The sequence below is a fragment of the Hyperolius riggenbachi genome, chromosome 10, assembly GCF_040937935.1.
Source record: "Hyperolius riggenbachi isolate aHypRig1 chromosome 10, aHypRig1.pri, whole genome shotgun sequence".
NCBI classification, from domain to species: domain Eukaryota; kingdom Metazoa; phylum Chordata; class Amphibia; order Anura; family Hyperoliidae; genus Hyperolius; species Hyperolius riggenbachi.
Genome location: NC_090655.1, coordinates 275,902,978 through 275,917,069, shown reverse-complemented (window position 1 = coordinate 275,917,069; position 14,092 = coordinate 275,902,978). Strand labels below are relative to the sequence as shown.

Genomic DNA, 14,092 nt, shown 5'->3' with positions numbered 1-14,092 from the left:
GAGGTAGGAAAACTGAGGGCGGTAAGCCAAATTGGGACTGAAAGGCAGGGAATGAAAGAAAAGTACCAGTAGAGGGGTCACACAAGTCCATAATATAATGTATATCTGAGTCTGCTGAACAATGGTTCATTCTATCAAGAGCATCCATAGGACAATCAGGGACGCTGCGGAACCTCTCCAAGTAGGAAACCACGTTTCGCAAGCCATACTTAAATTTAGCAGAGTCCCAAATTGCTCTAGTAAAGCGTACAGATTGTAAATGGGGGGAGACAGGGCCGGATTTAGAGCTGTGGAGCCTATAGGCACAGAAGATCTGGCGCCCTAAACTCCGCCCCCGCAGCACAGGCCACACCTTAAGCCACACCCCCTTTTGTTACAAAAGAAAACTATGCAAGACATTGAAATGGCGGCAGAGTGGAAATTTGGGCGCCCTCGGTACCCGTTAAAAAGCATCCTAGCAGTCCAGTACCCAATATTTATTGGGTGATCTATTTACTCCTCAATGACACTATTTCAATGGGCCTATGGTGGCGCCCGAAAAATTACGTTATTTTCTTTTTCTGTGGCGATTGGTGGCGTGGGCGCGGTTGTTAGGTGTCAGGTAGGGTGTTTGTGTGGGTGTGTGTAGGGGGGGCAGTTAGGCATCAGGTAGGGAGGTAGGGTGTTTGTGCGGAATGGGTGGTAAGTATTAGGTGTCAGTAATGTGTCTGTGCAGTGTGGGATGGTTAGGCGTCAGGGGGGAGGGTTTTGTGTGAAAGTAGGGGTAGGTGGAGCTATAGTAAAATATCGGTATTTAATACCAATATTTTACAATCCTTCTTTACACTTTAATAGTAAAATATTGGTAAATGTACCTATATTTTACTATCAGCTTGCCCGGGCACCCACATTTTTAGGTGCCCTTTGATTACGTACACTACACACACACAAACAGATCACACACACTCACTAACACATGAGATCACACGCTCACAAACGCACAGAGATCACACGCTCACAAACGCACAGAGATCACACGCTCACAAACACACAGAGATCACACACACACACACACACACACACACACACACACACACACACACACACACACACACACACACACACACACACACACACACACACACACACACACACACACACACACACACACACACACACACACACACACACACACACACACACACACACACACACACACACACACACACACACACACACACACACCACACCACACGCTCACTAACATACAGAGATCACACACACACAAACACACACACAGAGATCACATACGCTCACTAACATACAGAGATCACACACATACAAACACACAGAGATCACACACATACAAACACACAGAGATCACACACATACAAACACACAGAGATCACACGCTCACTAACATACAGAGATCACACACACACAAACACACACACAGAGATCACATACGCTCACTAACATACAGAGATCACACACATACAAACACACAGAGATCACACACATACAAACACACAGAGATCACACGCTCACTAACATACAGAGATCCCACGCTCACTAACATACAGAGATCACACACACACACAAAGATCACACACACACAGAGATCAAACACACAAAGATCACACACACACACAAAGATCACACACACACACAAAGATATCTCTCACACACACACACACAGAGATCACACGCTCACTAACACACAGAGATCACACACACACAAAGATCACACACACGCACAGAGATCACACACACACAAACAGAGATAACATACGCTCACTAACACACAGAGATCACATACGCTCACTAACATACAGAGATCACACACATACAAACACACAGAGATCACACACATACAAACACACAGAGATCACACGCTCAGTAACATACAGAGATCACACGCACACACAAACACACAGATCACACTTACACACACAGATCACTCTCACACACACAGATCAAACTCACTGAAAACATACTCCCCCATCCCATTTCTCATGCACACACATAAAACAAAACCTTCACTCCCCCCCTTCAATCATCTAGCTAACAGGAGGAAAAGTACCATTCAAATGATGCAGCCAGGTGACACTCTTTGTCAGGCTGGTGCCAAGCAGCAGGAATCAATCTGAGGAGAAGGCTATGCATCTGCAGCCCCCGGCCTGACCCCTTCCACCTCGTGTCACAGATCATAGGGGAAAGATCACATTCAGCGTGGCCCTCAAGTCCGAACAGTATATACACAGGGGGTGGAGCTGCAGCCTATACAGGACAGGGCTGCTTCGTCTGCCCCCCTCCCTGCCTGTCTCAGTGTCACTCGAATTACACACATGCGGGCTGGCTGCTGTTGTTGTGAATAGGAGAGGGGGGCAGAGCGGAGATTTTTGCCTACCTCCGTTCGAGTTGTCACTAACTCTCTAAGCACAGACAGGCTGATTTCACAGGAGGTAAGGGAAGCCTGCTCAGCCCTGGCCACCCACAGTTTCTACCAGCCCAGCAGATAGCGGCAGGAGAGGCTGACAAGCACGCTGCCCCCTCCCCATGAGTGCCTATGCACGCAGCTGCTGCTCACTAGCAAGTTGCAGCGCTGCGTGCAGGCATGAATACGGCAGGGGGCGGGAAGAAAGGGACAGACAGTGAGTGACTAGCCGCCCTCAACCTCAGTAGTTGCAGCCGCCGGATCGTGACGTAAATGGGCGGGGCGAGCGGCGCTGTCATGGGGGAACACATTTTTAGATTTTTAACTAAGAAGGGAACTATTTAAAACCCGCCCTTGCACAATCAGGCGCCTATAGGCACGTGCCTAGTGTGCCTTATGGTAAATCCGGCCCTGGGGGGAGAGGAACCCAGTAACCCGGGTTTTATTCCATAGCATACAGCTTAAAGTCCTTGGTGAGACTGAGGCCTGTTCAATCTGTGTCCACTTATGTCTCAAGGGTTTAGCTGACCACTCAATAACTCGACATAAATGAGAAGCAAGGTGATCTAGACAAAAATTTGGGACAGAGAGCCCCACAGTAGATCTGTCTGCTTCCATAACCGAGAATAGGACTCTGCGACTCCCCCCCCCTCAGATAAACCTCCTAATTTCCTTCTGTAACGTATCTAAAACTTTAGAGGAGATCTTCACTGGTAGAGTCTCAACCAAATATAATAATCTGGGTAGGATGTTCATTTTTACAGAATAGATTTTTCCCATCCAAGATATCCCGTAAGATGACCATTGATTAAGATCCTGCTTGATCTGTTGTAAGGGGGGGGGGGGGGGGGAGTTACTAGTTAAAAGCTAGTTAAATTAATCCCTAGAGAACTAATGGAGTCTGCCTTCCACTTAAAATGAAATTGTTGTTCAAGAAAGACCAGTTCCCTTTCTGGTATATTTGAGTGCCTCTGTCTTATCAGGATTGATCTTGAACCACAAGATTTTTTTCAAAGGAGTTACTAAGCTGGAGCAGATTTAGCAGAGAAATCAATGGCTGAGATAAAGTTAACATGACATCATCTGCAAAAAGTGAAACTTTCTAATCTACTTCGTCAACTTGTATGCTCTTAATGTTGTCCATTTGTCTAATCGCCGCTGCTAGGGGCTCGATACAGAGAGCAAATAGCAGGGGTGATAATGGACATCCCTGTCGAGTACTGTTGGTAAGGGGAAAATAGGAGGATGAGGCCAAAGGTATTTTTACTGCCAATTCTACTTCGCTGTACAAACCCCTTATTACTGAAGTAAACTTGCTCTGGAATCCAAAACGGTCCAAGAGGCGACACAAATAAGGCCGAGCAACCCTGTCGAAGGCCTTCTCTGCATCCAAACTAAGGAGAAGATAAGGCCTCCGACAGGAGTTCGCAATCTGAATCAAATCAATTACCCTTCGGGTGCTATCCCCAGCTTGCCTTTGGGGCACAAAACCCACCTGATCACCGTCTACCAAGGAAGTAACTACCTCATTAAGACAATTGGCCAACAATTTAGTGAAGATTTTTAGGTCTGAATTTAGCAAAGCGATCGGACGGTAACTTTTTGGATCAAGGCTAGCCTTCCCTTCCTTCAAAATCATAGCTAGTAGTGATTTTTTCCTGGAGGACGGAATAGACAAACCTTCCATGAATTAGTTAAATAATTTGACCATATGGGGGATCAGAATACGTTGAAAATGTTTATAATAATTGTATGATAAGCCATCTGGGCCAGGTGTCTTTCTGTTAGGTAGTTCTTTAATGACTAAGAATACTTGCTCATAACTTATTTCAGCATTCAGAGCAGATAATTGGTTTTCGGTAAGCTGGGGGAGAGAAATAGTGTCTAAGAAGGCTCGGAGGCCTTTACTTGAGTATGTGGTCTTACCCTCTTTGTGCACATTATAAAGGTGGGTATAATACGCCTCAAAAGTCTTAGGTACATGAGTTGGGTCAGGTGAGACTAGGCAACTGGAGTTTCTCAGAGCATAAATAGTTCTAGCATTTTGTTCTTTCGTTAAACTTTTTGGCAAGAAGGTTGTGTTAACCTTCTCATAATAAAGTTGTCGAGTCCAGTTCAGGGCTCGCTTAGCAGTATGTATTTGGAACTCCTGAACCTTGATCTTAGCAGCCTGCGATTACTTTTAACTATCAACAGTGGGGTATAGTTTATAGTGACCTTCCAATGTAACACAGCCTGGGCATTACGTTTCTTTTTAGAGCCCTTCCTGATGAGGCAACCCCTAATAAAGGCCTTGTAAGATCCACAGTTTTTCGCTGGGGTCAGGGTGCCGAGACCCAGGCTGCAGTCTGAAACTTCCAGGTCCTGGTAGGCCCCTAGCATCACTGAAAGCCAGGGTGACTCTCGCATATTATTGGACAAGGGGAGGACATGTTCCCAGTACGTGCTCCGCAGATGTAAACAGCACATGTGCCTGCGTGTCAGCTGATCGCTGACATGCTGAGAAACTATTGGTTCATTTCAATTCTGCTTTGTGTTGATTCGTTAGGCCTTGTATGTAAACTCGATGAGTGCCCCCAGTCATCACCCATGATAGCAATAGCTTGGCTTGTTGCTGAGTATGCACTAACCTGTTTGATTCCTGTTGCTGAACCTTGCTTGTATCCTGACCATGCTAACCTGTTTGATTCCTGTTGCTGAACCTTGCTTGCATCCTGACCACTTTTCCTGTTTGATGCCTTTTGACGACTTCTGCCTGGACTCTGACTAAGCTTATCTCTGCTGGATTTCCTGTTGCCAACCTTGCTTCAGTTATTGGATTACGCTACTATCTGCCTGGTTTGACCTCTGCATGGACATGGACTTGCATGAACACTGCCTGGATCAACCTTGGCTTGTTCAAGCACTACGCTATATCTGAAAGTATTACCTGGACTGCCTTGCTACTCTGGAACATCTATCTCTGCAGTCATCTGAGTCATTCATCTGGATTGCTTCATCCTCCAGGCCTCAGGTGACTATAAATGTATATTTGTGATACTGTGCAATTGCATTGCTAGTGTTTACATGTTCTGTTGGTGGATTACTATCTGTCAGTCTGTATGCTACATCTACCTGCAGGGTGTATTGTAGTATTGTGCCAGGTAGGAGGTTTCACAGGTGTTATGGGCTGAGCTATAGGTCAGTCATATGGGCATACAGTCTGAACTGTGGTTATTGACCAGACAAGCCTGACAGGCCTCGTGCACCTCCCATAAAGTGGACAGCTGTGAGACTGAGCCCACATTCATAGTGAAATATTCATTAAGATCCCTGGATAAAGTGGAAACTATCTCATCATCTTTTAGTAGGGTTTCATTTAATCGCCAGTGACAGAAGCCCTTCTGGCGCGAGTTGAGATCTAGCGAGGGGGAGATAGGTGCGTAATCCGACCAAGTGATCGGTATGATGTCGGTGGAAGAAACCCCCCAATCAGGTTTTTAGAAATGAGGAAGTAGTCCAACCTGCTATAGGACTTGTGGGGATAGGAGTAAAAATTGTATGATCTATCTTTTGCGTTCTGAATCCTCCAGATATCCACTAGCTGGTGCGAGCGTACCCATGTCCTAAAATCCCTCGAGAGAGCATCAACCCTTGCTTGGGTAGATCTATTCTGTAAAGGGGTTTTATCCAAAAAAAGAAGAACAAACAAGATTGTCAACAGCCAGTCAACAGAATGAAAGATCATCAGTTTATTTTTACGTTTCTTAAGAAATGAAATTTGGTTTGAATTTGGAGTGTAAATGTTTCCCAGCAATATATCCCTATGCCCCAGTTTCCCTTGTATAAGCAAGTAGTGACCACGAGGATCTGAAATAAAGTTATGTATAAGGAACTAACAAGTTCTTTTGAACAAAATAGCTACCACTGCTTCTTTTGCTTTACCTGAGGCATAATAAACTGTACGATACCCTTTAACCACTTTACCCCCCGCGGTACAGATTTCTCCGTCCCTTTTCCCCCCCTTATAAAACCAAGGGATGGAGAAATCCGTACCTACCGCGCTACCGCCGCTGTCCGCGCTCCCGCTGCTTGTGCATACCACCGCCCGCTCGCCGGGAGGTCAATGAACGGGAAAATCCATTCCCGTTCGTTGACCTAAGCCCCCGCAATGATCTGCTGCTTCTATGAGAAACAGCGCGATCATTGTAATTTTCCCAGCCTCATAGTGCTTCCTGTAAGCATGAAAACAAACTCACTGTGGACAAATAGTAAAACTACACCCTAAAGCATTTTACATATACAAATACATTAGTTTTACACAATAAATTAACTCATTACCTCCCACACTCCCCAAGTATTATTTTTTTTGTAATAAAAAAAAAAATACAATAAAAAAAAAAGTTACCTTAGGGACTGAACTTTTTAAATATTTATGTCAAGAGGGTATAACACTGTTACTTTATAAACTACGGGCTTGTAATTAGGGATGGATGCAAAACTGAAAAAAATGCACCTTTATTTCCAAATAAAATATTGGCGCCAAACATTGTGATAGGGACATAATTTAAATGGTTTTATAACTGGGACAAATGGGAAAATACATTTCATGGGTTTTAATTACAGTAGCAAGCATTATTTAAAAACTATAATGGCAGAAAACTGAAAAATAATTTTTTCCCACATTTTTTCCTATTTTCCCATTAAAACACATTTAGAATAAAATAATTCTTGGCATAATGTCCCACCTAAAGAAAGCCGAATTGGTGGCGAAAAAAACAAGATATAATTAATTTCATTGCGATAAGTAATAATAAAGTTCTACACGAATGAATGGAAGGAGCGCTGAAAGGTGAAAATTGCTCTGGTGTTCAAGGGGTAAAACCCCAAAGTGGTGAAGTGGTTAAAATTAAATTTAGGGATGTCAGATCTGTTGTCTTTAGACGTCAGCACGCCGGGGTTCAGGCTGCTGCCCGGTCTTCCGGGTTCCAAAAGGCGGCTGACGTCATTGGAATGCAGGGTGATTCTCATACGACATTGGACTAGCGGAGGACGCGTTCTCAATACGCGCTCTGCAGATGTAAACAGTAATGCATGTGTGTCAGCTGATTGCTGACATGCTGGAAACTGATTGGTTGTATTCAGTGCTGTTCTGTGTTGATTGGTTAGTTCACATATTTAAACATTGAGAGCGCCCCCGTCATCGCCCGTGATAGCATTCTGCTTTTGGCTTGTTGCTGGGTATGCGATCTCGTATTGGATATTCCGTTGCCGACTTCTACTTGTTCCTGACCACGCTAGCTGTTTGATTACCTGTTACTAATCTCTGCTTGTTCCTGACCACGCTTCGGCCCGATTACCTGGTGCTAACTTCTGCTTGTTCCTGACCACGCTACTGCCCGATTACCTGGTGCTAACTTCTGCTTGTTCCTGACCACGCTTCTGCCTGATTACCTGGTGCTAACTTCTGCTTGTTCCTGACCACGCTTCTGCCCGATTACCTGGTGCTAACTTCTGCTTGTTCCTGACCACGCTACTGCCTGATTACCTGGTGCTAACTTCTGCTTGTTCCTGACCACGCTTCTGCCTGATTACCTGGTGCTAACTTCTGCTTGTTCCTGACCACGCTTCTGCCCGATTACCTGGTGCTAACTTCTGCTTGTTCCTGACCACACTTCTGTCCGATTACCTGGTGCTAACTTCTGCTTGTTCCTGACCACGCTACTGCCCGATTACCTGGTGCTAACTTCTGCTTGTTCCTGACCATGCTACTGCCTGATTACCTGGTGCTAACTTCTGCTTGTTCCTGACCACGCTTCTGCCTGATACCTGGTGCTAACTTCTGCTTGTTCCTGACCATGCTACTGCCTGATTACCTGGTGCTAACTTCTGCTTGTTCCTGACCACTCTTCTGCCCGATTACCTGGTGCTAACTTCTGCTTGTTCCTGACCACACTTCTGCCTGATACCTGGTGCTAGCTTCTGCTTGTTCCTGACCACGCTTCTGCCCGATTACCTGGTGCTAACTTCTGCTTTTTCCTGACCACGCTTCTGCCTGATTACCTGGTGTGACTCCTGCTTGTTCCTGACCATGCTATCTGCCTGATTACCTGGTGTGACTCCTGCTTGTTCCTGACCATGCTATCTGCCTGCTTACCTGTTTCTGAACTCGGCCTGTTATTGGATATTGCAACACTGTGTGGACTGATATTGGCTATCCACAACTACGATTACTCTGGAATTCCATACCTGGTCTTGTCCTGCTTCAGTCATTTAGACTGCCTTCACTACTAGGCTTCAGGTGACTATACCTCAGATTACTTTATACTGTGCTCATTGCATTCTCTGTCCTTGGTGAATTGCTATATGTCAGTGTGTATGCTACATCTACCTGCAGGGTGTATTATAGTTTATGCTAGGTAGGAGTTTCTGTCGCAGGTGTTAGGGCTGGGTTATAGGTCAGTCATATGGGCATACAGCCTGGCCTATAATTATTGACCTGACAGTGGTGATTTGGGGACCTAAAATGGGTCTCCTGGGCCATTATCACATCAGCCTGCAGATGTTTACATTCCCTTATGCTGGGCATACACGAGTCGATCCGGCGGCTCGATTAGCCGCCGGATCGACTCCCGCCGCGTCCCCGGATCGATTCTCGCTCGTCCCCGCCAGCGCTTCTTATCTTCGGCTCGATTCACCGCTATTGTCCGCCCACGGGGATCGAGCGCGAAATCGATCCCCGCGGTGATCGGACACGTCGGATATTATCAATCGAGCCGTCAGCGGCTCGATTGATAACCGCGCACTTCACCGTGTATGCCCAGCATAAGTAACAGCTGGTGTTTCAGAGAGGAGTTCAATCCTTTTGCATTAATGGAAACCAGTACTGCCATGGTAAAGGACAGATGGGTTAGCAATTCTGAGACAGGGTAAAATAATATACATATAATGACATAATAATTTTGGAGAATCAGTAATTCTCATACATAAGATTAAACGGGAAGAGAGACTTAACCAAAGTGAATATCTAAACAGGAAACCAAGAGTCTTTTTTTAATTATTTAAGTATTTATATAGCGTCAACATATTACACAGCGCTGTACAGAGTATATTGTCTTGTCAGTAACTGTCCCTCAGAGGGGCTCACAATCTAATCCCTACCATAGTCATATGTCTGTATAGTGCAGTGCATGTATCATAGTCTAGGGCCAATTTAGGGGAAGCCAATTAACTTATCTGTATGTTTTTGGATGTGGGAGGAAACAGGAGTGCCCAGAGGAAACCCACGCAAACACGGGGAGAACATACAAACTCCTTGCAGATGTTGACCGAGCTGGGATTCAAACCGGGGACCCAGCGCTGCAAGGCGAGAGCGCTAACCACTACGCCCCCGTGTCACAACAGAGAAACCACCGTATCTATAAAATATAGATACAGTACTGCCACGCTCAAAGATTAAGTAGGGTAAGAGTCTCAGTATCATCCAGCAAGGCAATAGGCAGTAAAAGAGGTAACGGGCTTCAATTCAGACCAGAAGGTGAAGAGCACAGGCCGCCATAGTTCTATTAGAGCAAAGCATCGGGAAGCAGTTGGGAGAATATAGAAACTGAAACAATCAAGCTGTAGAACCCAGAAAGGCCGGATTAGATCCAGGGTCCGAGCCAGATCCACAACTTCTCAGTTTAACTGGCATCCATTCCGGGGAGAGCCTTTGCTTAGGAGGAGAGTCTATAAGCAAATGCAACCCATGTTGCGAAGACTGGTCCATTCTAACACCGCTCCCGATTTTCCATGTGTTTACATGCTAGCCATAGGAAGCGCACATCAGACTGTACCTGTGAGTGTTCATCGTCCAGTGCATTCTGCTTATTGATCAAATCGTCCATTTTCTGTTCCAGGGCACTTGTGCGCTCCCACACCACTGCAATTTCCGCCTTCAGTTCCTTCATTGCGGAGGATACTATCTTGTTCATGTGTGCCATCAGGGAGTCCTTTTGTCTGGTTGTAAGGCTTCCGTGCATTCAGCTGTGAGAGCAGGAGCCTGGTCTCCGGTAGAGATGTCACGAACCTCCTATTTTAGGTTCGCGAACCCTGTTCGAGAACTTCCGCGAAAGGTTCGGTTCGCGAAAAAGTTTGCGAACCGCAATAGACTTCAATGGGGAGGCGAACTTTGAAAATTTTAAAAAATTCTACCGGCTGGCAAAATGATAGAAAACATGTTTCAAGAGCTCTAATACCTGGAGGCACACCTGATTGAGTGAAATACACATCACTGCTGGAGGACCCGCCCTCCCTCCCTCCTCCAAGCAAGGTCCTTATACCATTTGACTCAGTTGTCTGCCTACACTAATTAGTTATGGGACAGCTGCTACACACTCTGCTAGGGAGATTTTAATTAGCCTCTTGTGGGTCTCCTCCCTCCTCCCCTTCTACCCATCTCTCTCTCTCTCTCTCTCTCTCTCTCTCTCTCTCTCTCTCTCACCAACACTACATGCTGAAGCCAGCCTAGCATGTACCATTTATGCTCAATCTATTTATGCTCAAAAATACAATTCCGTGGAAAGCGGTGACCATCCCTACTAGAGAGAGAGAGAGAGAGAGAGAGAGAGAGATGAATCTACCTGGCTATCTGGGGTTCTCTTTGGACAACTGTTGAACACAAAAGACAAGGCCATGTCTGGCTACATATCCGTAAGCAGTGGCTGGAAGGTGTAATGGTTAAGGGCTCTGTTTCTGACACAGGAGACCAGAGTTCAAATCTCTGCTCTGTCTGCTCAGTAAGCCAGCACCTATTAAGTAGGAGACCTTAGGCAAGTCTTCCTAACACTGCTATCTTGTCTAATTTTTCTCTTGACAACTGTTGAACACAAAAGACAAGGCCATGTCTGGCTACATATCTGTAAGCAGTGGCTGCATAGTGTAATGGTTAAGGGCTCTGCCTCTGACACAGCAGACCAGAGTTCAAATCTCAGCTCTGTCTGTTCAGTAAGCCAGCACCTATTCAGTAGGAGACTTTAGGCAAGTCTTCCTAACACTGCTACTGCCTATAGAGCAGGGGTCCCCAACCCCCGGTCCGCGGCCCAATACCGGTCCGCGGGACGTTTAGCGCCGGGCCGCGGCATATCCCCTGCCTCACAATGATTTTTTTGGTGCCTGATGTAAATCTACCATCCCGCCCCCTCCTTCATTGGCCGCGAGTGCACGCAGCTATAACTCCGCCTGTACGCATAGCAGAGGCAGATGCAGAGCGCAGCCGCGAAAGTCACGCCCAGCCCATCCCATCTCTCTCGAGAGTGGCGTCAGCGTGTGTAGCCTGTGCAGCTGCGCTTTTCCCGGGCAGTGTGAGGCAGCGCTGCAGTGAGACGGAGATAGCGTGGCCGTTGCGGATACATTCTCTTCTGGGTAAGGCGGCTGACAAGTCAGTTTCTATATACCTTTTAGTTAGCATTTTTCCACATTTCCTTTGAATGTAGCCTCACTACCTTTCCTTTGAATGTAGCCTCACTATACTGTGCTGCATAGGGCAGGCCCTAGGCCTAGGATTGTTGCACAATGTACATGCATTTTAGTACTTTGCAGTGATCATAATTATGTGCAGTTTTTGATCCACCTCTTGCTTGTTTTTTGAAAGGTATCCATGACTGAACAAAATACGTTATTATTCATGATTAGGCCCTAATGAATAATAATTTATTATGCGAGAGGTGGATCAAAAACTACACATAATTATGATTAGAGGTTGGGAGAGAGAGATGGTGTTTCTGTTCTGTGGATTGCTGGGGGAGGTTAAAAAAGTAAAAAGGGTATCCATGATTGAACAAAATACACACCATTCTGTATTTCAGTCTTAACACAAAGTTTATTAGGGACTTATCCCAAATAGAGGTTTCATATTTGGGATAAGTCCCTAATAAACTTTGTGCTAACACTGAAATGTAGAAGGAATGGTGTGTATTTCAGTCACGGATAGCTTTTTTTTTTCTTGCATTGTTTTAAGCCACGCCATTTTCCTTGCTACTTAGCAGTGTGACAAGCAGCAGACGAGGAGTTACGTGGGGGTCCTGACAAGTCCAGTCCTGGAACAAGTCCACAGAGTTGCATGGGGAGCCTTTCAAGTCCACAGAGTCAGATTTCAGGTACCTTTATTCATGCAGTGACAATGTCAGTCAAACAAGGCACACTTTGGGTAGTAAAGTTGCCTCTTTGCATGTGTTGCATCATATGCCAGCACTAGTCACAAGTGTAAATCTAACCTTAGGAATATTTTTTTTTGCTTGCTTTACTTACTTACTTACTTACTTAATCCTGTGTCTCCCACTGGAGCAAAGGGCCTCAACAAATGTGTGCCACCGGTTTCTGTCCTGGGCGATTTTTTCTATCTCAGTCCATGATGCCCCCGCCTTCTTTATTTCTTCCTCTACACTTCTTCTCCAGGTTATCTTTGGTCTTCCTCTTTTTCTGCTGCCTTGAGGATTCCATTTTAAGGCTTCTTTCTCAATTGACTTGTCCTTGCGAAGAGTATGGCCAATCCATCTCCACTTTCTGCGTTTGATCTGCAAGTCCACTTGTTTTTCTTGGGTTCTTTCCCACAACTCTTTATTTGAAATTACATTTGGCCACCAGATATTTAGTATTCTTCGAAGGCAGCGGTTTATAAAGGTTTGGAGGCTTTTTGTTATCTCTGCTGTCACCTTCCATGTCTCACATCCATACAGGAGGACTGTCTTCACATTACTTTGGAATATTCTCAGTTTGGTTTTCGTGGAAATATCATGGGATCTCCAAATTTGGTACAGTTGTACGAAGGCTGCGTTTGCCTTTTTGATTCGACTTTTGGCATCCGCACTGGCACCACCATTTATTGTCATCAGGCTGCCCAGATACTGAAACTCAGTCACAGTATCTAAAGGTTTTCCATACACCTGGAACTTTCGTTTAGGATCAACATTGCTGTTTAATCTCATCTCTTTAGTTTTCTTGCAGTTAATCATCAGACCTACCCTCTGGCTCTCCTCTAGTAGGTGGGCTAACTTTATTTCCATATGTTGGAAACTTTGTGAGAGTAAGCAAACATCGTCTGCAAAGTCGAGATCCTCTATATGTTGTGTCAGCCCCCATTGTAGTCCAGTTCTGTTTCCAAGACATGTCTTCCTCATGACCAGATCCATTACTATCAGGAATATAGTGGGGGAGAGGGCGCACCCCTGTTTGACTCCTGTGTTGACTTCTATTGGATCGCTTAGCATGCCATTGTGAACAACTTGGCATGTATAGTCCTCATAACATTGCTTTACTTACATAAACATATGTATTGCACTGTTCACATTTTGATTTCAGTTATTTTTCTATAGTAAAAAAGAGAAAATCCATGTTAGGATTTTCCAGTTTGACTGTGTCTATCTTGAAGCCACTCCTGACATAATTTCCTCCCTTACTCTGTCTGTGTATCATTGCCCTCCCTCCTCCCAGTCTTCAGACACTCCCAGCCAGCTCTGCAGAAGAAAGTGCACTGTCTCAGCATGAGAAATATTGGCCAGTCAGAGAAGAACAGAGGTGTGGGAGGGGAAACTGGGAGGTAAAGTGGCTTCAGCCAATCAGGCTTTAGCATTTTAGCTGTACTCATCACACTATGACGGTGTTAGTTGCAATGTCTGATTTGGAGATATGTATCTGCTGTAATTTTTATATGTGCCGTTT

General features: G+C 45.3%; 1 protein-coding gene across 1 annotated transcript in view; it reads right to left on the bottom strand.

Annotated features, from left to right (window-relative positions):
• LOC137537226 (uncharacterized) overlaps positions 1 to 14,092 on the bottom strand; it is a 136,089-nt gene that overhangs the window by 87,457 nt on the left and 34,540 nt on the right. The window contains 2 exon segments of the mRNA XM_068259324.1: positions 10,231 to 10,393; positions 12,695 to 13,683. Of these exon segments, the coding sequence (XP_068115425.1) occupies positions 10,231 to 10,393; positions 12,695 to 13,683 (1,152 nt within the window).